The sequence below is a fragment of the Artibeus jamaicensis genome, unplaced genomic scaffold (assembly GCF_021234435.1).
Source record: "Artibeus jamaicensis isolate MK-2021 breed Jamaican fruit bat unplaced genomic scaffold, CSHL_Jam_final contig_519, whole genome shotgun sequence".
NCBI lineage: Eukaryota > Metazoa > Chordata > Mammalia > Chiroptera > Phyllostomidae > Artibeus > Artibeus jamaicensis.
The window spans coordinates 15,334,302-15,361,745 of NW_026521871.1; the positions used below are offsets into that span (position 1 = coordinate 15,334,302).

At 39.0% G+C, this 27,444-nt stretch overlaps 1 protein-coding gene across 1 annotated transcript in view; it reads left to right on the forward strand.

Annotated features, from left to right (window-relative positions):
* GRM7 (glutamate metabotropic receptor 7) overlaps nucleotides 1–27,444 on the forward strand; it is a 910,314-nt gene that overhangs the window by 559,512 nt on the left and 323,358 nt on the right. Inside the window, exon 5 of the mRNA XM_037134730.2 lies at nucleotides 19,653–19,793. Coding sequence (XP_036990625.2) covers nucleotides 19,653–19,793 — 141 coding nt within the window. The remainder of the gene's footprint in view (nucleotides 1–19,652; nucleotides 19,794–27,444) is intronic.

The following is a 27,444-nucleotide window of genomic DNA, read 5'->3' on the forward strand; positions in this document are numbered from 1 at the left end:
ATATGCCAAATAATACCCAGAGAAATAATATGTATCAAAACAGTATTGTATTAGGAATTGCTGGAATGAGGATCAAAAAGCCAAGATATTGGGAGAGTTTTACTAAAACATAAAAAATACCACAAAATGAAAGTAACCTGTGTCATGAAATTATCACATGACATTTTAAATATGAGTTTAAGGTTTTCTTTGTCTCCATAAAGCTTTTTCTTTTCTGTTTCTATTTCTATGGGAATTCAAATGGTAAATTATTGTACACTTGAAACACTGGAATTGTTGTACAAATTTTCTTTTTCTTTTCCTTTTCCTTTCTTTTTTTGGCCTTTTGTTTTTTCTCATAGTGCATAAGAAAAGTCTTTCCATCAAAAATTTAGGTGAGGGGACTTCCGCCAAGATGGAGGTGTAGGTGGAAGCACTGTGACTTCTCACACAACCAAGTTTAAAACCAACAAAGTTTTAGCAACAAAAACACAGCCAAACTACAGAACATTGAACTATATGGAAGTCTGACAACAACGAACCATTCAGCCAAACCAGTAAGAGGGGCAGAGCCAGCAACAGAGTGGAGTGGGGCAGGAGAGATCCACCAAACCAACCCGGGCACATGACCCAGGTGCACAGGCAGCCGTGGGGGTATCCCAGGTGTGAAGTAGCAGTGGGAAGACCCACTGAGGGCGCAAGGCAGCAGACCCACAGAGGGCTGACCACGGTCACACATTCACGCACAGATAAACTGGTGAAGGAGCGAGCAGTAAGACAGACCGCTCAGGCCCCAGGGGCGGGAAGCAGCAGAGGGGATAGCTATTACCTCTCTCTGACCCCCGTCCCCACATACAGCATCACATCTCAGCCATTGGGTTGCCCCACCCTGGTGAACACCTAAAGCTCCACCCCTCATACATAATAGGCACAACCTGACCAAAACATTATGGCTCAAGCAGAAAAAGAGCTCAAAGCCCCAGAGACAATACTTTTAAGTGACCAAGAAATAGCCAATCTATTAGATATACAGTTCAAAACACTGGTGATCAGGATGCTCACAGAACTGGTTGATTTTAGTTACAAATTAGAGGAACATATGAAGGCTAAACTAATTGAAATGAAGGGAAATGCACAGGAAACCAATAGTGATGGAAAGGAAACTGGGACTCAAATCCAGGAAGTGGACCAGAAAAAAGAAAAAAATGACCAGACAGAAAAGGATGAAAAAACAAGAATTAAAAAAAATGAGGAGAGTCTTAGGAACCTCCAGGACATCTTTAAACATTCCAACATGCGAATTATAGGGGTACCAGAAGGGGAAGAGGAACACCCATGAGTGGAAAACTTATTTTAAAATAATAAAGGAGAACTTCCTCAATATGGCAAAAGAAATAGACTTCCTGGAAATCCAGGAAGCTCAGAGAGTCCCTAAGAAGTTGGACCCAAGAAGAAACACACCAAGGCACATCATCATTATATTAGCCAAGATTAAAATGAAGGAGAGAATCCTAGAAGCAGCAAGAGATAAGGGGACAGTCACCTACAAAGGACTTTCCATCAGACTGTCAGTGGATTTCTCAAAAGACACCTTACAGGCAAGAAGGGGCTGGAAAGAGGTATTCCAAGTCATGAAATCCAAAGACCTACAGCCACGATTGCTCTACCCAGCAAAGCTTTCATTTAGAGTAGAAGGGCAGATAAAGTACTTCTCAGATAAGATCAAATTCAAGGAGTTCATCATCACCAAGCCCTTATTATATGAAATGTTAAGGGACTTACCTAAGAAAAAGAATATAAAAAAGATGAGCAGTGAAAGGACAGCAAACTCACAGTTATTAAGAACCACACCTAAAACAAAAGCAAACTAAGAGGACAGCTAGATCAGGAGTGAACCATAGAAATGAAGATCACATGGAGGGTTAGCAACAGGGGAGTGGGAGAAGGAGAAGGGGGAGAAGGTACAGAAAATAAGTAGACGGTAGGTAGAAAATAGACAGGGGGAAGGGCAAGAATAGTATGGGAAATATAGAATCTAAAGAACTTGAGACACGTGGTCATAAACTAAAGGAGGGGAATGGTAGGGGAGGGTGTGTTCAGGGTAGAGGGGAATGAAGGGGGATAAATTGAACAACTGTAATGGCATAATTAATAAAATATATTAAAAAAAGAAAAAAATTTCAGTGATTTTTCCCCACCCAATCTTTAGGTTGTGGCTAATTCTGTAATTAGAAAAAAATGAAATATCATTTTGGTAAAATTCCTTCTAGATTGTTATAGATGTTTGATTATGTAAGTTTAGGCTTTGAACACACTCAGAACTTCTGGCTGCTGAGACATTTTTAGATCAGAGTACAAAATGAGACGGTAACCAGGCAACGTGGTTCTTGTACAGTTATTAAAAATAAGATGTGAAGCTTCCACAAAGCGGAATAATTCTCCAGCAAGTTTGTCTGTTTTTTTCTCTTTTTGCCTGGAAAAATTGTACATTCCATTTGTTGAACAGTTCAATACTTTCTATGGGTTAAAATCATCATTTTGTAAGATTATGATTGTTGGAAAATTATATACACGCATGAATGTAATTATAATTTAATGTGATTCAAAAAATTTTAGACATCTGCACAAAAAACTTATGTATGATGAATGTTTACAATATTTACTATGGAAACATAAATCTGACCTTACATTCATTAGGATGTCAAGGCTGAATAAATACATGTATACTTTATATCTAGCAGAGTACTATTAATTAAAATTTTGGAAAGCTTTCATATATTGAATGGCAATTTTCAAAGAATGGCACTGAGTTGCAATCAATTATGACACATAGTTCAATTTTAATTTTATGTTTCAGATGACATTTAAGCATGTCATATTACCTAAGTAATCATGATACATAGCAAGAACAAATATGTTCAAGTTCAAGGACCTTGTCATCTGTGTTTTAATATCTAGTAACTTTTTGGGACTGTGTTTAAAATGGAGAAAAGAGTATTAAATTGCATGATATTCTAGAGTGAATGTTGTCAACCCAGACTGTGCATCAGAGCCACCTGGAAAGTTAAAAATACTGCTGCCTAGGCCAATCAGTCTGGCTTGGAGTCTAGGTATAGATATACTTTTTTTTAAGTTTCATACATAATTCCATTGGGTAGCCATGGCTATAAACTATTGTTCTAGCTGTAGATATTCTAAAAATACCACCTTTAGAACTGAGGAAGTGTTTCTAGGAGGAGGAACACATACCAGTGTTTGTGGATTGTTACAGCACAGTCCTGGGGATATGTGCCTGCAAGCGTCTTGCCTGAAGGCCCTCTCTATGAAAGGCAGATCTCAGCTGCCAGATTCTCTATGACTGTTTTGGACTTCACATGACCTTCTCTGGCTAGGTAATTGGGCCTGTAGCCCATCTGGGTGCTTACTGTTGTGTTTCTTCCTGGATGCTGAGAAAGTAATAGAGAGGGTCTCCGAGTTAATGAGACACAGAAGAGAAACTCTGGTAGACGACTGATTATTGAAGGCTAGGTTTTTAAAGAAACAAAGATAAAGAAGAAACTGTCCTGGAATCTTGTAAGGTAGGCCTTCTTTGTAACTAGAATCTTCACAAAGTAGGCTCTAACACTGCCAGCAGTTGGGGTGCCATATCACACGTTGTGTGTGTGTTTGCACATGTGTGCATGTGTGTACATGTGTGTACCATGCACTTGAGTGTATGCTCCCTTTCAACTTAGACTTTTTCTCCCACCAGAAGCCTTTTGGTGGCTCAGTAGGAAATGATAGAAAATTCTAAACCTTAAAGTTCTACAGAAGAAAATCTGTATAATGCAAACAACAAGATCAAACTAAAGACACTGTTGAATCCATAAACAAGTTTTGCAACATACTCTACTATTTTTGGTTTTCTATAAAGACAGTCCCTACAATCTATCACATTTCTTTAATAAAAATACTAAGCATATTACAATAAGCAAAAATACCATATGTTTATCATTCATATCTTCCCAGAGATGTTATAGAACTAAGGTTCTTTGAAAGCAGATATCAGTTTTGTTTTTTTTTTTAATGTACAATATATAAAATCCATACCAAGCATTTAGGCAAAAGCTTCAGGCATGGTAGTTATCCATTAGATTGTAATATTATAAATTAAGTTTCCATATCTGAGAATAGTATGTGATATATAATAACTTCCTAGGAACAATTTGTTGAAAATATTCAATCATGTCAAGGATGGCATGTAACTTTTATCTTAGAAAATGCCTCAAGCACTCAGCTTCACAGAAACTGGAGACTAGCCTCCTTCAGACTAATTATCATGATTGATTGGTGATGTCTGTCATGGTTGTAGATGGTGGGAGTGGTGACATGACTATGCTTATATTGTATCTAGTTTTGATAAAGTCATAAATGAGAGATTTATAGATTACATTTGTGAAAATTCGCTATGCATGAAAATAGGAACTAACTTATCTGGAGGATACTTATACAATATTTTACTACATGCAAGCAACTGGATATAATATAGAATGAGCACATATTTTAGTGGTATATATTTTATATATTACATACATGTTTTTATACTTAACTTTTTGTGCTTGATTTATATTTATGTTATATATAACTATAGTAAAGAATCAGATAACATGGATGAGCTAAAAGTAAAATAAGTATAATTGACCTTTCACTAATAACCCATTATTGATATTTGATGAGAAATATATATAATTAATTTTATATATAGTAAATATATAGTATATAATATTTAATATATATAATATAAACTTTTTGGAAAAAGTTATATATTTAAGTATATAACTTTTACAAATACATATATAACTATACTTTATATGTATTTATGTATAACATATAAAATAGTCATACTATCAAAGTATTTTTAACTTTTTCAATATAACATATTAATATGAATTCCAAGTTCCTAGAGTATGCTGTTAAAACTGTAATTTTCTGTCTGTCAAATTCTGATGACTGCATACTCTTGCAGCATATAAATATTACTTAATCATCTGTTTTGAAAAATTGTGATGGTTTTAAATGTTTCTTGTTATGAAAAGTGCTCTAATCATCATCTTCATAACTACTTTAAAAATATCCTTTTATAGAAATTATCAAACATACATATAAGTAGAGTGAATTGTATAATTAACTCTGTAAACTGATAACCTTGCTTCAAATGTCATAAATATTTTGCTAGTCGTGTTTTATCTATCCCCTTTGAACTTTTATTATCTATCCCTTTTGAACTATCTAAAGAGACATTTCAGATAAAATCACTGGCATTACCAAATTTTTCTGTGTATAATGTGCACTTTTTACCAAAAATTTGAGGGAAAAATAAGAATGTACCCTATACATGAGTAGTGATAATTCCGTACCTATATAAATATTTCTAATTCTCTTATTCATGCTTATATGTTAAAAAAGTAACTAGAAAGCAGTAATGATGTGCAAAATTATACCCTAGAATATAATTGGTTTTGTTTCTAAATATAAATAAAATTTAAAAAATGAATTATAAAATTAAAATGAATGAATTTTTTCCTGAAAGTTTGGGCCCAAAATGGGGATGTACATTATATACAGCAAAATATGGTGTATCTTCTCACCTAAAATATTTCAGAAAGCATTTCTAACTGATAAGAACATATTATTTACTAATCTCCATGCTATTACCTTGTCTAGTAAAATTAATTGTTTAGTACATTATATATCTTTTCTTAAAAACTCCCTGTCTGGTGTGGCTGTTGGTTGGAGTGCCATCTGGTAACCAAAAATTTACGAGTTCAACCCCAGTCAGGGCATATGTCTGGATTGCAGGTTTGATCCCTGGTTGGGGCACCTGCGCTGGGACAGCCAGTCAATGTTTCTCTCTCATATTGATGTTTCTCTATGACATTCACGTTTCTTTTTCTCTCTTTCACTCCCTTCCTTTCTCTCTAAAAGCAATGAAAAAATGAAATGCATATAGTTACTTCATAGAATAAGTACCTCAAGTAAAATTGCTAGTTCAAAGAGTTTGCACCTATTTGATAACTTTTGGTACATAGTGATAATATTGTCACAGTCAAGATTGAATAAATGTAGCATCCATGTTCTTATATTCATGGTTCTTGGGGAAGAAAGAAAAATGATGGAAATTTGTAATATCTTGAAAATAACGTAGTATGGATGGAGGAAGGGGAAGGTGAGAAAGGTATGAGGAGGGAGGCAAAAAATTACAGTAATGACAATATAATCCCAAACCCAAGATAATGCTGTAACCTATATAAGTGATTGGTGCTACCGAGTCAGGCTCTTTACTAAGGTTCTGTACAGAATATTTAGCCAGCTAAATCAGGGGTACACATTGAGCACCATACTGAGGGCAGGGTAGAAGGAAGGGGAGCAGGAGCCTTTCACCACACCTGATCCATCACCTCTTCCATATTCTGTAGAAGCATCCTGTGGCCTAGAGGGAAATGGGCTTTTCAAGTCTCAATCTGTAGAGCATCCGCTAGAGGGCTGGCATTCTATCCTTTATGTCTACTGATTCTGCATCCTGAGCTGCTACAGATCAACATAGATTCAGGCTATTAGGCTTACATGGCTGCACATGGCATAGAAAAACAATTGAGAGCAAGGGGCTTTTGAGGATGGAAGGAAATTGCTTTCTAGCAGCTTGTATTAATACTAAAACTATGTACATTAACAAGATGAAAGGAACCTGTATTTATTCAGCAACTTTAAGATGCTAGTTGGTTAGCCTTTATATTTTAAATTTTTACATCTATCCGTAAGGTAAGTATTATTATTCTCATTTTATAGATGGAATAAGAGAATGAATGAGTGCAAATTAAATAAGCAAGCACATATATAGATCAATTGAATAACACACACAATAGAAACCTAAGTGATCAACCTAGTATAAGTTAAATAAAGGCACCCAGTACTTGCCAGGACCAGGATTCACACGTAGGTCCATCTGATTTCAAAGTTAGGATCTTGATAGCTGAACATGTCATGTATAGTACCTAGTGTTTGAAGTTTCCTAAATTTCCTCATCTTGTTCCCTCTTTCTCTCTTTTTTCTCACCTATCATGTGTGTCTGTTAATTTACTTTTAATTTAGTTAATATTACTGTGTGCCATGCATTGTCCTAAACAATGCATATGCTCTCCCATGGAAACTTCATAACAATCTTGTGGAGGAGATACTGTATTATTATCATCCTCACTTTATAAATTGAGATTGGACTGATTAAGTCATTTGCTCAAGATCATGTAGTTAACAAATAGCAAAGCCAGAAATTGAACCCTAGAATTCTAGTTTTAGAGCCTGCTTTTAACCTTTCAACTATTAAACTGTTTATTCCCAAATTCATTTCCATATAAGTATGTTCAGATTACATAAAATGTCCTTCTGTTTCCCAGGCAATTTAAAGGAATGAAAAAAATGGCAGACATCCTAGCATTATATAATAGGCAACTTCCCTTTGGAGGCATTTTGGGGAATAATATTGCAAACATTATTCCATCTACCTCATCCATAAAATGTCCCATGAAATTTTCATTCTTTGTGGGATAATTTCCATTGCAATAATTCTTATTTGTTTTCTCAAAAATAATGGCTGGTTTCCTTCACTCTCATCAATATTACTACATACCCAGCAAATTTGTGGGTGTATCCCAGAGTCTAGATTTGTCCCATTAGATCAGTAATGATCTTCTGTCTAAACTGATTTGTTTGTCTACAATGTCAATTTACTTCAATAAATGTTTATGGAGTTTTGAATTGGGGGAGGGTAAAGGGGAGTAGGGCATGGTCTCTGACCTCCAGGAACGTAGCTTCCTGACAGAGGCAGGCAAGGAAGTGACTGCCCACAGCACTGGGAAGTGCAGGCAGGGCCATGTGCACAGGGTATCAGGAGACATGCCACGTGGGACTGGACCCCACTGCAGACATCCTGCAGCAGGTGGCCGCAAACCAAGAGTGAAGGACCCCCAGGTCCTATAAATGTGTAAAATTCATCCCCTTGCAAAGACTGGAAATCCCAAATTCACTTACTCTGGTTAAGTCGGTGTAATGTTTCTCATATATTCTTGTGGACTAATGCAAGGTTAAATTCCTAACCAGGATCCAATTTGATCATTATTTAATTATGTTAGAGGAGAGCATCATTAAGATGTGAATTCCAGTTGACCATCAAGCTGGGCTCAAGCAATCAGAGGCTCCTTCTCTGCTCCCTGTCCTTGGAATGTGGAATATGCACACAGTTCCCACAGGGGGAGCCATTTTCCTAGAAGTCGCCCTGAGAGAGTAAGGTGTCATTGAGACCATCTGGACTGAATACTACTGAACCCAGTTAAGACCTCTATATAAACTTTTAAGATTCCTGTAGGCACATGCTGAGGTCTACTTGTTTTGATGCACCCAAGACAATTCTGGTAAGTAATTTCCCTGAATAAATCTGCCACCTACCAGTCTGACTCTTTCTTGGGTCTCTCCGGACCCTCTGTGTACCAGGAACAGTTTCAGATTTCATCTAGAGAAAACCCAAGTTTGCAAACCAACAAACCATCCAACTGACTGCTGTCTCTTAGATTATTATTAAAAGGGTAGCATATCCCTAGTGATTTGAAACGCTGCCTTTATTCTCTATGGTATGAAATTCCTATGTGCATTGGGCTTTATTTCTGGACTTTCTGTTTTATTCCAATGGTCATTGATCTCCTTATTCTTGTGTCAGGACTATTTGTTTTTAATTCTAAGGGATTTGCCATCTCCTGTTACTATAACATACCTGGTAGGGTGTGCCTCCCTCTTCCTCATCTCCCTCCCTCAATAGCCCCAAACACACATGCATCCTTGCTTTTCTTTTTCAGAGTTATACTAGTTCTCAATTTTTATATGAATTTTAAAAGCAACACATCTAGCTCTAAGGGAAATAAATTAATATTTTTATTAAAATGACAGAAAATTTACAAATTAGCTTCAAGAGAATGGACATAAGGGAAGTCTTAAAACCCTACTTAAGAACAAAAGTCAGTCTGACTCAGTGGAAAGATACACTTGTTCTTGCATAAATATTTCTTGGTAGCTATTTTAATTGTGATCCTTTTCACTACATTTTTAAGTGATTTTGTTTATGTATATGAAGGTAGATGATTCACCTGTCAATTTTATTTTATACTGCTTTCCCAACTCTGCTATGTTTTAGTGACTTTTTCAAGAATATGTTTTCAGGGGCACAAGATAGCATTTCTCATTTCAATGGAGTTTCAGCAAAGGTGAATTAAAGTAAGGGAGATACATATCTTGATGGTAGGAAAGCTCACTGTCGACTATGCCAACCACACATGTTTTACAAATGTTAGAACCATCAGAGATGGTGGAGAAATATTGTGGGCAGAAGAGTGCAGGCCCCGGAAGGGCAAAGCTGTTCTTCAGCACCTGTTGATAGCTGCTACACAGGAATAGGGTCCATGTTACCAGACCTTTTAACATTGTAAGTATGTAAAGCCAGAAATCTGGACTTAAAAGTGAAGTCTTCTGGTTTTTAAATTGGTTTTAAAAATAGTCTGGGACAAAATAGAAAGGACAATTCTGTAGGTGAAACATGTTCCCCAAGCCATCAATTTGCAACATCTGAGAAGAAATGTTGTCCTTCAGACCAGACAGTAGCTGTAGAATGTTATACTACCACAGGATTTATTTTGCTTATTAGGGTTGTATTAGTTTCCTGGATTTACAACAGCAAATGACCATAAATTCAGAGGCTTAAAGCAATAGAAATTATTTCACAGCTTTAGAAGCTGGAAGCACCAAATCAAGGTGTCCACAGGGCCATGCTTCCTCTGAAGGCTCTGGGGGAGGACCCTTCTTTGCCTCTTCTCATGGTTCCAAGTGTCCTTGGTTTATGGGTGCATCACTCCTGCCTCTGCTTCTATACTCATATGACCCTCTCCATGGTTTCTTCTCTGTGTCTCTTTTAAAGACACTTGCCATTAGATTTAGGGCCCTTGCAGATAATCCAGGATGATCTCATTTAAGAATCCTGAACTTAATTAAATTTGCAATGAAATAATTTGTTGTTGTTCAATATCCAAATGTATTTCAAATAAGGTCACACTGAAGAGTTCAGAGGATTAGGACATGGACATATTTTTCAAGGGCCACAGTTCAACCTAGTACAAATGACTTATGTCACAGACATAGAAAAGGGCATAAAACAAATACAGATCTCTTTTTAAAAATTGCTGTTCTGATACACTATCTTAGTAGCAGGGAATGTAAGTTCCCCTGCTTCCTCACCTGACTAACGTTTTTGTCTTCCTTTCTCTCCCTTTCCCTTTCCTCTTCCCTATGCCTTTCATTTCCTTTCCCTATCTGTTCATCCTCTTCTCCCTCTCTCCTCCCCCCTTTCTCATTCTCCCTTTCTCTATTTTCACATTCTCTCTCTCTTCCTCCCTTCCTCCTTGTCTGTCTTTTTTTAAGTATATTTTATTGATTATGCCATTACAGTTGTCCCAATCCCCCCTTCATTCCCCTCCACCCTGCACACCCCTCCCCCACTAATTCCCCTCTTTAGTTTATGCCCAGGTGTCTCAAGTTCTTTAGATTCTATATTTCCTCTACTCTTCTTGCCCTTCCCCTATCTATTTTCTACCTACCATCTATGCTACTTATTCTCTGTAGCTTATTCCCTCTTTTCCTCCTCCCACTCCCCTGTTACTAACGCTCCATGAGATCTTCATTTCTATGGTTCACTCTTGATCTAGCTGTCCACTTCGTTTGCTTTTGTTTTAGGTGTGGTTGTTAATAACTGTGAGTTTGCTGTCCTTTCAATGTTCATGTTTTTTATCTTCTTTTTCATAAATAAATCCCTTTAACATTTCATATAATAAGGGCTTGGTGATGGTGAACTCCTTGAATTTGACCTTATCTGAGAAGGACTTTATCTTCCCTCCCATTCTAAATGAAAGCTTTGCTGGATAGAGCAATCTTGGATGTAGGTCTTTGGATTTCATGACTTGGAATACTTCTTTCCAGCCCCTTCTTGCCTGTAAGGTATCTTTTGAGAAATCAGTTGACAGTCTGCTGGGAAGTCCTTTGTAGGTGACTGTCCCCTTATCTCTTGCTGCTTCTAGGATTCTCTCCTTCATTTTAATCTTGGCTAATATAATCATGATGTGCCTTGGTGTGTTCCTTCTTGGGTCCAACTTCTTAGGGTCTCTCTGAGCTTCCTGGATTTCCAGGAAGTCTATTTCCTTTGCCAGATTGGGGAAATTCTCCTTTATTATTTGTTCAAATAAGGTTACTACTTCTTTCTCTTCTTCTTCCCCTTCTGGTACCCCTATAATTTGCATGTTGAAAAGTTTAAAGATGTCCTGGAGGTTCCTAAGACTCTCCTCATTTTTTTTCAATTCTTGTTTCTTCATTCTTTTCTGTTTAGTCGTTTTTTCTTTTTTCTGGTCCACTCCCTTGATTTCAGTCCCAGTTTCCTTTTCATTACTTGGTTTCCTGTGCATTTTCCTTCATTTCAATTAGTTTAGCCTTCATTTGTCCCTCTAATTTGTGACTAAAATCAACCGGTTCTGTGAGCATCCTGATCACCAGTGTTTTGAACTGTGCATCTGATGGATTGGCTATTTCTTGGTCACTTAAAAGTATTGTCTCTGTGGCTTTGAGCTCTTTTTCTGCTTGAGCCATAATGTTTTGGTCAGGTTGTGCCTATTATGTATGGGGGGCGGAGCCTTATTTGTTTACCAGGGCAGGGCAACCCAGTCGCTGGGTTGTGACGTTGTATTTGGGGGCGGGGTCAGAGGGGGAAATGGCGTTTGTTCTGCTCTCTCTTGGATTTCAGTCCCCTCTGCTACTTCCCGCAAGGAAACTGGGTTTCCCAGGTGCTGGCTCCCGGGTGTGTGGGCCTGTGCACCCTCCAGGACTCTTTGGTTCTCTCCAACAAACTCTTCGTGAGCCTGGGAGCTTCTTCCGGCACCTCGACCCGGAAAGTTTCTCCAATTGGTGCTTTCAGGCTTTAACTCCGGGCGCTTGGGCCCTAGCCTGTGAAGTCTGTCTCACTGCTTGCTCCTTCGCCTGGTTTATCTGAGCGTGAATGTGGGACCACAGTCAGCCAGCTGCCTTGCGCCCCCATTGGGTCTGCCTGCCGCCACCCCTCACCTGGGATCCACCAATTGCCCCCTGCGCTCCTGGGTTGGTCAGGCTGCTTTTGCTTGCCGAACTCCGCTCCACTGGCCGCTGACTCTGCCCCTCCTACCAGTCTGGCTGAATGGTTCGTTGTTGTTGGACTTCCATACAGTTCAACATGCTTTGGTTGCATTTTTGTTACTAAAACTTTGTTGTCTTTAAACTTGGTTGTGCTAAACTTGGTTGTGCGAGGAGGTACAGTGTTTCCACCTACACCTCCATCTTGGCTGGAAGTCTCTCTCCTTGTCTGTCTTTTCTCTTCTTCCTTTTATTCACTGATTTACTCATCTACTCTGTTAGTATTGTGTTCATGAGATGTGCGAGGAGCTATATGTTTCTGAAATGACTGCACCCTCCTGAGTCAGGAGCAGACAAGGAAGAGCTAAGAGCATCCCTTTTATGGACTAGTGACAAGTGAGCCTGGGGTATTCCCTGACATTTAGGCTGACAGGGATGTTCTAACCTTCAGTGTGTGACTTGTGTGGGTAAAGAAGTGTTCAGCTCTACTGCTTATTTTCTGATGCCATGTAAGGTCACATTAATATCTGTCAGTCTCCCTTCACACTGGCCATCCAGGCAACTGACCCCTTTTCAACAATCTGATAACTTTCCTTTTGTATCACACACTTGTGACAGCATTATTCCTTCTCAGCGGGAAAAATCACCTCCCAAATGCTCTGCCCAGAAGAAACTACACATCTATGAATTTTCATGCTCTTGTCTCAGCCACAAATTTCAGGGGTTGTTTAAGGGCAGCACCCCAGTTAAAAGAGGAAAGAGCTAGAGAAGTACAGTCATAATGCCAGCTAAAGCTCCAATTGTTATTTCTATGTTGTTCTAAGTTTACTTCCAAAATTATAGGAATGTTGCATAACATATAACCAATGACATTTGCTTCAGAGCCACCTGGAGATTAGTTTCTCAAAATAATCTCCTCAGAAAAAGGAACAATTTCATTATGAGAATTTCACCTGCTCCACATAAAAGAATGATCTTTCTCTCCTTTAACATAAATCTGATTCTGTTTCCTGTGAGCTGAAATCCTAGTCTTGATGCCTTGGGTAACATCAGAAGACTCTGACAATTTCACTAATACCTTTATTGTATATCCAGATTGCTTTTTTTCTGAGCTCCAGTGGAATGAGAAAACGTTTCAATTCACTGTGATACACACACACATTAGATTAGATTATTACAGTTATTGTAATTTTTGTTTCTATTTCTGTTGCACCTTGGTGACTGTACACTTTGTATTAAATCACCTATTCCTAAAAAAGGTAGGTAAAATCTTTAAGCTGCAAAAACTGTACTGACACGTCAAGAGCGATGGGTTAGTGGCTGAAGCCAGAGGGAAAGCTTTGGACCAGTGTGTATCAGAAGCTCAGTATCTACTAATGAATGAATCAGCATGTGCCTAAACGCAAAGGCTGTCAAGTACGTTCCAAGGCATTGCGAATGTATGGCGACAGCAGAGTCTCTTTTGAAAACTTAAATATCCCATGGACAATTGTATTCTTTATGAATGAAAATGAGGAGAAGGAACTAATAAGAATTAATTTATCGTTTGCCACAGCCCTGCTAAAAAGAAGTAAACACATTATTAGGTCCTGAAAGGAATGTGATTCAGCTGAGGCAAATCAGCACAGATTCACTAAACTGAATACCATCTATTTGACCTCTGCTTCTGCTTCTTTGAATTATCTGAGAGCTCTGTTTTCTGAGACTGGCTTTTGCTGCAGCATGGTCAGCCCATGTATCCAGTTTTACTGTTTGGATTGACTCACCCATTCCAATACCTACCATGTAATGGCAGACCCCAGAGATACTGAGCGTTCAGTTCCAGACCACCACAACAAAGTATTACAATAACGCAAGTCAGTCATTTTGCTGGTGGAGAGTCTTAAAACACCAAAATGTATCTGTGAAGCTCAGAAAAGTGAGACACAGTAAACTGGGGTATGCTTTAAATGTTTTGCTCTTCCACCTATTGAACCACCCAGTTACCTAGTGGAATTGATGGCTGATGTAGTAGTTCAGTGATAAGGCATTTAATGGAGACAGTAGGTGGCATGACCAGTGGGCTGCAGCAGAGTCCCGGAGTTTTGGTTCACAATCTGTGTTGGATACGAGAATCTCCTGGGGAACTTGAGGTTGGTGGGGGAAGACCCAGGGCTATTACGTCCACAAACATGGTCTCCATGTTCTTTAGCAGCTCTCTAGATGATTGTGATACTCACTGAAAAGTTCAATCACTCACTGCTCAGTGATATGGAAGTCAAATAACCAGGGTCTAGCATTGGGAGACCTGGGCTCAAAGTCCTCTCTGAGCCTTAGTTTCTACTTCTAAAGTGTGCTTGCTGATTAAAACACATAAGATTAGTGCCTGCTTCCTAGGATTTATGTGGCACTGAATGAGAAAATGTATACAACACGCTTATTCTTTTCATAATTATAAATATTGGTGCAATTTTTTTATGCAGTCAAATCAAAATCTGGATGACATCAGAATTTTTGGCAACTATTTGAAGATGAACTTTTTAATATATTTATTCATTTATTGGATGAAGGTTTATGCCATTGATTAGAATTTTAGTAGCAATAATAGATTACATATACATAGAAAATGGTCCATTCATATTTGTTGATTTTGAGGCCTAGTTTTCGTGGAACAATTTGTAATGCTGGAGTAACTTCAACATTCCTGAGGCATACCGCATGCTACTGCATCTGAATAAATGTGTAAACTCTGCCCCGCCTCCAGTAAAACCTATTTCTTCCTTTTTTAACCTGTGTATCTAGTCTCTCCAGGAAGCTCTCTCTCACTTCCCAAAACAATTATCTCTCTCTGTGTGAGCTTCCAAAATATCATATATTCTCCCTTCATGGAAGTCATCACAGCCATAATTCTATATTTAAATACATTTTTTTATCTATATTTTCCACCTGGATGACTATAAACCCCATGAGGGGCCAGGTATGTTTCAATCCCAAAATATTTAAGTGCAGATAATAGTGCCTGCTACAGAGTAGATGCTCAGTAAATATTTCATGGGTGAGCATGTTTATTGAACAACCACAGTTAATATCGTTCTTTATAAGTACACAATGCTGAGTACTTAACAAATAATAACTACTTTAATCTTAATAACAACTCTATGAGGTAGTTATTACTACTGACACCATTTCACAGATGAGAAAACTGAGACACACAATAGCCGAGTAATGTACACAAAGTCCTACAACACAGGTGGCAAACACAAGGCTCGCAGGCCGAATCCAGCCCTCCACCTTGTTTAATCTGGCCCAGCACCTTGTTTCTACCTGGTGGTGGTGCCAAGTTTCTTACCCCCAGTTAAGGAGTAATTACATTTGCACAGTCCTAAAACTACATTCGGCCCTTTGAAGACAACCACAAGGCCCATGTGACCCCCAGAAAAAATGAGTTTGACAGCCCTGTCATACAGGGCTGGAACCCATGTTTTGTGACTATGTCTATGTTCACCACTACACTATGTCACTTCCCTAAGCACAGAAAGTGTAGCTCTCACACAAGCCTGCAGTTCTAGTCTCTAGCAAAATATCCCAAAGCAAATGTACAGACATACCTGGGAGGTATCACGGGTTTGGTCCCAGAGCCCCATTGTAAATCAATGTCATAATACAGCAAGTTGTAACCTTTTCATTGGCAGAGGATCTTGCCTTTGATTTGTAAAAAAAAAAAAAAAAAGTTACAATTATGAATTTCAGTAAAGTGCAGAGCAATAAAATGAGGTATGTCTGTATGCTGTGTTGGTAGCCGGCTAAGGGCCCTGAATTTTCACCTCAAGGCCATGGACCTCAGAGGTGGTAAAGACACAGGGATATATTAGGTTACCTTCTTAGAAACACTAAGGCACAGCACAAAGACTGAAATTCCAGGGCAAGAGCCCATAGAAATAACAGGAAACACAGGTGAGGGAAGCAGTCATTGAGGCTGCAATGGGGAATATAGAGCAAGTACTCCTGAAAATTCATCAGCAGGCAACAGCACGCTCTACCATGCTCAACTACAGGATCCAGGTTGGCAAGGTACAGCTCCTGCCATACTGAGCAAGGTACTAAGCAAAAGTCTCAACTACAAAAGCAAAGTGAAGACTCTCTCATCTGTACCAAGGGAATGCTTGAGGTTGAGAGGGTGATAACATTGATATCTAACCATCTGGACTGGAATTACTCCACTCCCACCTGATGAAGTTCAGGATTTGCTCTAGAGCAGTGGTACCCAACCTTTCTGGCAACAGGGACCAGTTTTGTGAAAGACTGTTTTTCTAAGTACCTGGGTGGTAGTGGATAGTCTGGGGATGGTTCAAGCATATTACATTCAAGCTCACCTCCTGCTATGAAGGCCTGGTTCCTAACAGGCCCATACTGGTCCCTCCATCACCTAGAGGTCAGGGACCCCCTGCTCTAGAGCCCTGCTTCTCAAAGTATGGGCAGTATGAACATCACCTGGTGCTTATTAAAAGTGCAGCATCTTTGGTTTCTACCTCAGGTCTTCTGAATTAAATCTGCATCTTATGAGAACCCCAGGAAATTCATATATAAATGCTTTTAGGACGCAAGAGCAGTACTCAGCCTGTGTGAGGGTGGGCAGCAGGCCCCACTATAAGGAGGAGGTGGAGAAATCAGGCATGTGAGTGACAAGGACAAAGATATGGGCAGAGAAAACCTGCCCTTCATCCATTTCCTGTCCCTGTTCATACAGCCAGCCTCTGTGGTGTGTACTTTCTTTTGAAAAATCTGTTGGTTCTCATGTAGAAGAACAGAGGGAAGTGGAAGTGACTGCTGCTTTCCCTTCCTTTTCTCTTTTAAATGTCTCACAGTCACCTACCTCTACGTGAACCACAAACTAGTCTTTCCTTCCTCATATCCTCCTGGATATCAGCAGACACAGGCTGAAGAGAGGCGTTTTGAAGTGATAGGCTTTTTAAACAATGAGGTTTCCTCTAAAGATGTTTTCTTCCAGGCTCGTGAATGTGTGCCTCAAGGCTAACATTTGAGCCACTTTAATTGTTCCTATTCTGAGTTTGGCTAGGGTTCAGGCCTGAAGCATGTAACCAAAAAGTTTGTTTCTGAAGCCTCTTTATGTTTTATTGTGGACTCTTCTTCCTTAAGATTGTGCTGTTGTTTGGGCATTGCATAGAGAGGGGCTTGGAGTGCTGAGATAATGAAGGAGTGTTTCAGTTGTCCATAACAAACTACCTCGAATGTTATGACTTAAAAGATAGATTCTCATAGTTCTGCAACTTGGCTGGTCTTAGTTAGCTAAGTGCTTCTTCTATGCAATTGGCTGGGAGTGGGCAGTAAGGCTGGAAAGGGCCAGAAGGCTTTGCTGAAAGGGTTGGGGTCTGGCTGTACTCCTCTCTTTCCACATGACCTTTCCGCGATCAAGACTCACAGATCACAGCAGCTGGTTTGCAAGTAGAATTCTGTAAGAACAGGCCACAGGGGCACAGGTTTCCCAGACTCTGCTTGCGTGACACCCTGCATAAGGGTGTCCCATGAATATGGGATAAATGAAATGTCCCATGAATAAGAAAGCAGGGCATAAAAGAGGGTTATACAAAGGCAGAAAGCCCAGGCAGCATGGTCCACCAGGGCCACGTATACACAGCCCACCACCCTTGCTTAATCTGATCTCCTACCCCATGTTCCCACCCTGTGCACAAAGCAGAGGAAAATGAAAGTTGGTCACCAGTAATTATGGGTAAATGTGTGTATGTATTTACATGGACAAGTGCATATATCTAGTGATCTTGGAAACAGAAGACTCATATTTTCCAAAAAATTCCTCTTTATTTGAGAGTATTATATTATACTACTTAATAGTCATCTGGAGGCGGGGTTGTAGGAGAAGAGTGACATGGGGGGGAGGACTTCAAGCCAGATAGATTAATTAATCAGTATTGATATCAGAATGAGATCAGGTGCAGCCACTGGGTTACTCCTAAATCACTGAATGTGGTGGCTATAAAAGGACACTTGGCGGTGCCTGATCAAGACATCATTATGTCCTATCATGTCCTGACAGTAGCCTGGAAAATGACCTAAGAGTTATAAAGTACTCTTTTTTATTTTCTCTAAAATGATATATAGACTCCTTTACTTTATAGGTCTTTTTTCTTTCCTTTTTTTATGGTCTTGTTTACTTATTTCAAGTTTTCTATTTATAGTAGGCTTATTATATGTCAGGCCATGAATTCAGTGCTGAAAATGTAGTGGTGAATTAAATTAACCTGACATTCTTCTTCGTGTAGTTTGGAGTCTAGAACTATATATTTTTTTCTTTTTTTTATTGTTGACACTATTACAGATATCCACCATGTCTACCCCCTTGTCCCCTTCAACCCAGTCCCTGCCCCCTAGAGCTATATTTTTAATGGCCCTAAAATTAAAGGAAAATTTGGAATAATTTAAATAATGTGAGAGTAAGTTCATCTTTTCCATGGTTTTGACCTTAAATTCTGTAAGTTCCCAGACTTCCCACTGTTATAAACAAACTGAGGATGAAGGTGATGTCATCTTTATTTTTCCAGATAGATAAAAGGAAGACCAGAAAGGTTAAGTGTGTACTTGCTCATGTTTCTACGACTTAGTGAGGACTGGGGAGCTGGAATTCAAGCCCAGGCCTTGTGATGCTGAATCCAATCTCATTCTCACAAGACCATGTGGCTTTATTTGAATATTTAAAGTTATACCATGCTAGTGAGGTAGTTAGAGATTTCCTGGGGACCTGGCCTTCTATTTGTCTACTCATCTCAAACTCTTTGTGAATAGCATTGAGGTAATATTGACCTCGATTTATCAGTGGATTCTTCAAAAATTTAATTGTGCTTTGATTAGAAAGTCAGTTACACATGGGACATTACTAAATGAAAGAAGGCTCTTAAAATGATGTTCACAGGTCAGTAGCTCACGTGTCAGGAATGCAGAATGTGGTGAAATCTTTGACCTTGGACATTGTTTTATCAAACCTCTGTTTTTCATCAGCAAAATGGGAATAATAGTAAGTACTGCATAGGCTGTTGAGATAAGTAAAAGAATCTATGTGAAGTACAGAGTCTGGTCCATAGAAAGCATTAAAGTTACCAGTTATTCTCTTTGATGATGATGGTAATAGGTGCTTTGTCCATCTCACCAGAGCTGCAAGGCATGTTGTGAGCACCGTGTCATCCCCAAGTTCACTAATGCAGATTTCACTGTGAAAATGTCATTTATAGGCCACATATCTGCCTGACAGATTATCTAGAGATACAGGTATAGGTTAACATTAGAATATTTTTTTCTTCTAGTGATTTTTTTTCTTTGATTGACACAAAAGAGCATTCAGCCTACTAAAACAAAGAAAAAACACAGCTGGTATTTCTATTTTCAAACGTTCCTGCAGTGCCCCACAAGCAATGACCTTTTCATTTAACTCCCTTTAGGGTTTGATGCCTATTTTACGTCCCGCACGCTTGAAAACAACAGAAGAAATGTCTGGTTTGCTGAATACTGGGAGGAAAACTTCAACTGCAAGTTGACGATTAGTGGGTCAAAGAAAGAAGACACGGATCGCAAATGCACAGGTAATTTCATTCTCATTGTCCCGTTACTCTACATGGCCAGTGTTAAAATGTCTGCATGACTGACAGAAGGAAGCTTGGCTGGAGACAAATTGAAAAAGTAAATTGAATTTTACTAGATCGTTCAGAAACTGGAACAGGAGCATAAGTCTTACAGGACAAGAGAAGTACAGACAAGATTGTATTATATTCTGTCTGTCCATCTAGCAGTAATTGACATTCTCACTGATTCTTTGAATTCAAGAGGGATCATGCTGCTTTGAATGCTCTGTCTGATAACTATTAGTTCATAGTGCAGCTAGGTGTAGGAAGTCATCTTCACATAGATAAACATCTCTAACAAATTTCATATCAGCACCGGGTTCAACTGTTACCATGGATGGTATATTTGATTAAGGAAACAAAGTAGTTGGGTTTAGAGTAATGAGAGTTTCAACTGATTTTCATTGCATCAAAGTTAATGACTCACCTGCTATTTAAAATATACTTAAAAACAGTCACCCAGCCTCATATGTAACTGTGCATAATTATTCCAAATTGAAAACACTTGGGTATGCCTGATCTAGATAGTAGTAGTCAGAAGGCAAAGTTACATGTTCATTCATTGATTTATTCACAAATGTTTATTGAGCAACTACCTTCTGGGAAGCAATGAGTAGGCACTGGTGATTCGATGGGGAGCAACCTGGTAAGGACCCTGCTTTCATGCTGCTTAAAAAATAGCAGGGGGTGAAGAGTCTACATTATTCCAGCGATCTCTCTATGAATACATAATTACAATCTTCAACAAGTGTCTGGGGTCTACAAGAGCGTATAACCATGAAATTTTACTCACTGAAGGCAGAACCTGTCTCAAAAGACCTGCTTGAGAATGAGTAGACATTGGCTGATTGGGGAAGGGAAAATCGGATAATAATTTGATGGTGGAATAACATGGCAAAGGACTTCTAACAGGAGAAACTGTGGTACCTTTCAGGACATGAAAAACAGAATAATGTGACTAAAGAAAAGAAGAGAATGAATGTGTGAGCTGAGGTTGCAAGTGTAGAGATATGGACAAGGGAATAAATAAGTTGGGATGTGTGGAACTTGGTGTTTACCCTAAGAGTTCTAGAAATTATGCAAGGATGTGACATGATTCACTAGCTTATCCCCAGCCCACTATTAAATTGCATTACCCAAGTCTATATACTTCAGTTGCCTTGAATGTCTGTAATGATGACCTTTAAGTCCCACCAAACTCCAAAATACATTCTGTATGCTCAGGAAAGCCACACACCCATGATAGATACACTTCCTGTGTTTAGTTTATCTTTGCAATATAGCTCTTTGAGCACCCATTCCAAAATCATCTATTAATTAGGAATAACTATGTAAAAGATGGTACTAAAAACACTGTGAATAATGTGAGGATGCTTAATTTTAGGCATTTCCTCAAGAACTTTTCTATAAAAAAGGAAAGATAAGATATGAACAGCAATGTGAGTAAAACAACGATAAAAAATAAATATGCATAATTGAATGTATAACTAGGTTAACTAGAAATGCATATTAACCACATTCTCTATGCCATGGTGTACAGCATCAGTGTTTTCAGAAATGGGAGAAAAGGAAACATTAATTCAATGATGACTAGACCTAAGTGACATAAAGCTTTCAAGTGGAAACTGAAGAAATTAGTTTGATGTCTGGATAATTTATCTATATGACAAGGAATATCTAAGTATACTAGAAGTCTCCAAATGATCGATGGCAGTTTTTTTTATTCTCTCTGACATGTAATACATTGTAGAGTGTCTGGAAAGTGGTTGGATTGGCTAGTGGTCATCAGGATTGTTCCAACCAGGGTCAGTCTCCTGTCTTTTTATGTCCTTTAACACAAGCCATTTTATCTTCAATATTTTAAGAATAGCACAACCTTTCTTGATGCCCAGTCCCATGATCCCCTGACCCTAAGAGTTAGACATTCATCCTCCTACCGTCCCTTGTGGTGGCCTCATTCCCATTGATACAGATTAAACCTTGGCAGTGACCCATTCTGCTCATGGGTAATTGGGGATGCCACTGTTCAAGGGATCATGCAGTTGATCAAGTTTGTTGTTGGTTTGTTTAATCATATTTACAGGAAACATGAACTACATTGGACAGGTACTGATGCCATTCATGCTATTTTATAGTAAAGCTATATTTTCCCATGGAAATAGTGCTAGCTACACACACAGTAAAGGAAGCTCTTCTAGACAGTTCATCGCAGAGTACTTATCTGTGGACAGAAAGGTCAGATGTGATTGTTTTTAAGTACTGTTTATGTTCTGCTGTCTTCACCTCACTTGTTGTGTGTTCCCCCTTAAGACTTGCAAGTGTACCCCTGACACAAAGGCCAGTTTAGAGTATGATCTCTTTGGAAAGAATATTATATTTCTGTGAAGATACTGAGGTCAAGAAAAGAAAGAAACGTACAGAGATAAAGCAGGTCTGTGAAAGAGATTCAGGACAGAAAGTGTTTGAGAAACCATGGAGTCGGGCCAGAAGGAGACCTGGGTTTTGTTCCAAGTTGACTACTGAGTGCCCTGGGACAGCTTGGACACTATTATTTAACCTCTGAAAGACTTCCTCAGCTTTGAAATGGAGGTGATAAAACTTTATACCCAAATTTGTTGTGGGAATTAAATTAGAAAATTCAAGTGAATGATGTAAAATCAAACTGGAACATGGTAATAGCCCATGCAAACTAACAACAGTCCTTTGTTCTGGGCTGAATGCAGTTGCCTGTGAGGGTTTCATGAAGATCTTACTGTCTTAATATCAGCCCTAAGGAAAATCAAAGTACAAGACAAATTCTAACAGAAAAAATAAACCCAGGGATTTGAATAAGTACATAATATGGCCAGGAGTTCTTCACTGGGTGCACATTAAACAATGATGTTTTGAGGTCTCAAAAAGTGTGTAGACGGGTAACATACAACTTTATGCTGTGATAGGAAAATGAACCTTAACGCTTAAGGAATCACAATGCCAAAATGTAGGTATGTCCCAGTATCATCAGGTCTTGGACTTGCCTGACATCTCATGTCCCAAATTTTGTACCATTTTATCCCTGATGGGCTGTATTCTTATATGGTTGGTATCATCTCCAAGGTCTTTGCTCCCAAACTCATTCTTTAAATTGAGAAGGAGGTTCTGAGAATCTGAATTGCTTGCTTATGGCAGCCCATAAAAATTATCTCTCTCATATCTTGCGGCTTACACAGAACATTTGTTTAACTAACAATACCGTTCTATCAAATGCTACTTTGTGAATACTGATTCATCAGTTACCTCTTTACTGAAAAGAAGGAACTTAGTATTTAGAAATTCACTATTGCATGAAGGGGACATTTCACTTTCAGAGATTTGTTTTCCTTTTGAAATGACAGGGGATAAGTTGGTGACTTTGTTTTTGTTTTTTTGTAAAAAGCTACTATATTCCATTGCTAGTGCTTTCAAGTCACAGAATAAGCAAATTCAGTTTTGATTTAAGTCCCTAATCAACCAACGTTTACTTTGGAAAATGTCAGGGGCTAAAGAGCATACTCTGATAAATGTCCACATTTTGGGAGGTCAGATCCCTAAGCTGTGGTTTTCTTTACACCTCACTTCTCAAAGCTAATAGTTTAAGTAAAGGTCACTTTGTTGGTGGGGCAAAAAAAAGCCTGGTAAGAAATGGCTGTTAGTGAGTAAACCATGTATTTCTCAAACCTTTTATCCTTATCTGGGACCCAGGCTCAGCAAATCCTGTATAAATTTTAACAGGACTATCAAGGCAGAGAATTACACTTAAGTCAAGTGCTTTGAGAAAATGTGTACAGAAAGAATTTATGACCATGCTAATTAGTACTCCCTGTCATTTTATTATTCTATGCTAAATTGACCTTTAATTGTTATATAGATGTTGTATTGTGACACCTAATTAATTCAGCATAATTGAAAAATCTTCATCAAAAAAGTTATGGATAAATAGGGGCTAACTCTTTGGCACGCTAAGATTTTTTGAAGCCATTTTGATGAGAAGAAATTTAAAATGCATTTTATTCCTTTGTGCTTTCTCTTAAACAGAGGTTTGATGCTGATTATTTATTACTTAATCTGCATGCAGTTTTTGTTATGATACAGTGTGTTGATATGATTCTTTGTTAAAATTTTTATTCTCTGAGTCATCTCTAAATCTGAGTCTTGGTTGATGTTTCTATTATTCAGTCACCTTTAAATCTTCCCTGGCCTCCCTCCTACATGTTTGGTTTCTATCCATGTGGGAACTAAAATTGTATATACTAAATTATTTTAAAAATTTATTTAAGTATTTATATCAGAATCATTACAGAAAGGCTAAGGTATATAACTTTTGAATTTAGTATCGCATTTATGGTAACTATTTGGGTGAGTTTACTAATAGAATTTAGAGAGATGTAATGCTAATTATACAGTATTTTCCAAGTCAAAACTATCTGACTGTCATATCTGAAGTCCTCATTGTTCTTGGAAATCTTTAAATTACTTTTGGAACAGGAGTATTGAATAAAAATCCCATGGCCATAAAAAAATTACTTTCTAGACAGTGGGTTCCCATATGTAATAGTTAAAAATAGGTTTTAGTGTCACATTAAGTCATATTAGCTGCCATGCTAATGTTGTGGCTTTGCTCTTAATTCACTTAGATATGAAATTTCATCTCCTTGTATTATTTTAAAACCAATGACATTCTCTTTATAAGGACATTTGAGGACAAAAACTCACCTTTTATGAATGGCAATTGTGTCACCATCTTTGTCACTTACTCCACTGGATAAATTTGAGAAAATTTAAGGATGATGTAGATAGTACTTTCTTCTAATAGCAAATACTCTGTAGCCTTTTCTATGGTTATCTACCACAGTGAGTACCTCCCAGGCCACAAAAATAAAACTTTTGATTATTTCATTTTTTTCCTCTAGAACCTCTCTTTATTTTTAAGGCTCCATTCCAACAGTTTGTATTAATTTAATCAGTCTTTTTAGAAATCCTTATTTCGCCTGACCAATTAAAATGAAGCTCAGTTACAGAGAGCTATTGAAGACTAGGACATTGGAGGCATTTGAGGTGCCCATTTGCTCTGAGCCTTTGGCATCTGTCAGGAACCACTCTGCCTGGTTTCAGAAATTATAACTGCCCCCCATGGCTAAGGCTGAGTGAGCGACCTCCGGAATGCGAGCCACAAAGAGACAAAGCTTGTCTCTGGAAGGAAACGCTTGCCTCAGCGTACTCCCCTGGCCCCAATGCATGGTTGATGTCCATGACAGGTACGGCCCCTCAGAGGAGGGGCAACCTAAGCCAGACAGGATTACTTGGGAGGCCATTATGGAAGGACTTGGGGGGGGCGCTGCGACAAAGAGGGAATGATGGACCCTCGCCCCCCAGCTATTCTGACATAGCCCGAGTTCCCATTTTTGTCTGGAAGAAGCACTTCCTGACTCTAATCCACTTAAGCCTAAAAATCTATGATGGGGAGGTGGTACAGTTCCTTGCCAGCTAGAGTGGTATCTGGGGTAAATCAGGCCTAAGAAAGAATATGTAAAAATCCTGTGAAACCTGCTTTGTTTAGAATGCTCTCATTTAAATGATAAGGATCCAAGAAAGAAGTTTGTTCCTCAAAGTTTTATGGCTGTTTAGCTATCTGACCCTGACTGAGAATAGGCCCTCATGGTTCTTTGAATGTGATCTATTGTTTGATCCTTCCCTATATTCTTGTGCAAACAAACCCAATAAAAGCCCCTTGAGGAAGGGGCTCTAGGCCCTTCCCTTTGAGGGATCGGCCACCTTTCCTCCCCAAGTAGATCATGTCTTGGTAGTGTTCACTTTCATCCGTGGAGGACAGGGTGGGGGGTGTACTTTGTGGGCAAAGTTGCCCCCACAGGCATCTGTTCATGACTTCTTTCTACCCACCAACTCTTCTCCAGGGGTGACCTTTTCTGTGCCTCTCCTTAGCAGTGGTGATGTCAAGATGACTACAGCCTGGGATCTTGATTCTGGCTTCTAGGTTTCTCCAGGTTCAGCTCCAATTTTGCTTACTTTCACAGCCCTCCTCTGACTGCCTTGTGGAGGTCGAAGAGCCTAGGACACCAACATTTCACTTTCATGCTTCCCAAAGTCCTTCCCTTCTTACTGACCTGCCACTTCTGAGTGTCCTTATCAGAGGCTAGGGGAGGAGGCTAGCTTAGATCCAATCACATCCTTCCATGTCTTTTGTATATGGCACACACTGTATATCCTGAATCTTTCAGTATGCAATTTTCAAAGCTTAGAGATTAGTACCGACCATATAAAGCTCAAAATTCAATCATTTTCCCCTGTTTTATTATTACCTTCTTTCCTAAAGCAGTGAATTAGTGCTCTGAAGCTTCAAGACTGAGGTTAGAGCCACAAGCTTACTTATATATACATACATGAGATTATGTAAGATTATGTCATTAAGATGACATATTAATATGTAAAAATATTATGACTTGATACTGTATAAGTACAACCAAAGTAAAAGAGTTATAGATGGCAGACTAGGTATTTGTTTTTATTTAACAGTACAAACATAGCACTAAGCTTGGTGTTTGCTCAAACCTTGACTATATGCCCAAGGTAGGGGTTAGCTATCTTCAGCCTTAATAAATCAACTTTATGGATAAACCCTGCAGTAAATGAATTCTTTTTGCCACCAACCCTACAAAGTTTAAGATGTGGAATCTCCCCAGCCAGGTATCTCAGTTGGTTAGAGTATCATCCAGATACACCAAGTTTCCAGGTTTGATCCCAATCAGAGCGCATACAAGAATCAACCAGTGAATGCATAAATAAGTGGAACTGTTACTGAACAGACTTCCTGGGGGGGGGGGGCAATATTTGGCCCATCTAGAGACGCCAAAAATTGTTACAGAACAACAGGGGCCCCTCCCAAGGACAGAATACTAATATCTACTGGGCCCTTCTGTCCGCTGCCAGTTAGAAAGACATCTCTCAATGCCAGAGATTTGTGAAAAAGAAACAAAATGTTTATTTAATGCTATTCAGGCCTAACGCCACCATTAAAATATCAAAGTCCTTTAGGGTATACACCTACACCCACACATCACGCCCTTCTCCCACTCTCCCAACTCCAGGTACCGTAAATCAGGAAAAGAACACGTGTCTGTTTTTAGGCCTCTGGCACCGTCAGCTATATCACCATGCGGACAGGATCTCTAGTTAATCCAAAGTACTGTGGTACCCTCTCATGGTCCACTGGCAAGAGTTCTTTGTACCCATTTTTCCAGTGAAAGTCTCTCCTGCTTTCCAGGCCACGTGGCCAAAGGAGGAACCCCCAAAGCTGCATGGGCCTCTTCCACCAAAGCTGCAGGGGTCCCCACTCCACCAAAAGCATGTGTCTTTCTTCTTCACCTGGCTGCAGGGATCTCCATTCTGGCAAAGCTGCATGGTTTTCCCTTTCACCTGGGAAAGAGGGGGTCTGCACTCTGCCAAAACCACGTGGCTCCCTCTTTCACCTCACCAAGAGGGGGTCCTCACTCTGCTGAAACTGCGTGGCTCTCTCTTACCTGGCCAAGAGGGGACCCTTACTTTACTGAAACTGCGTGGCTCTCTCCTACATGACTGC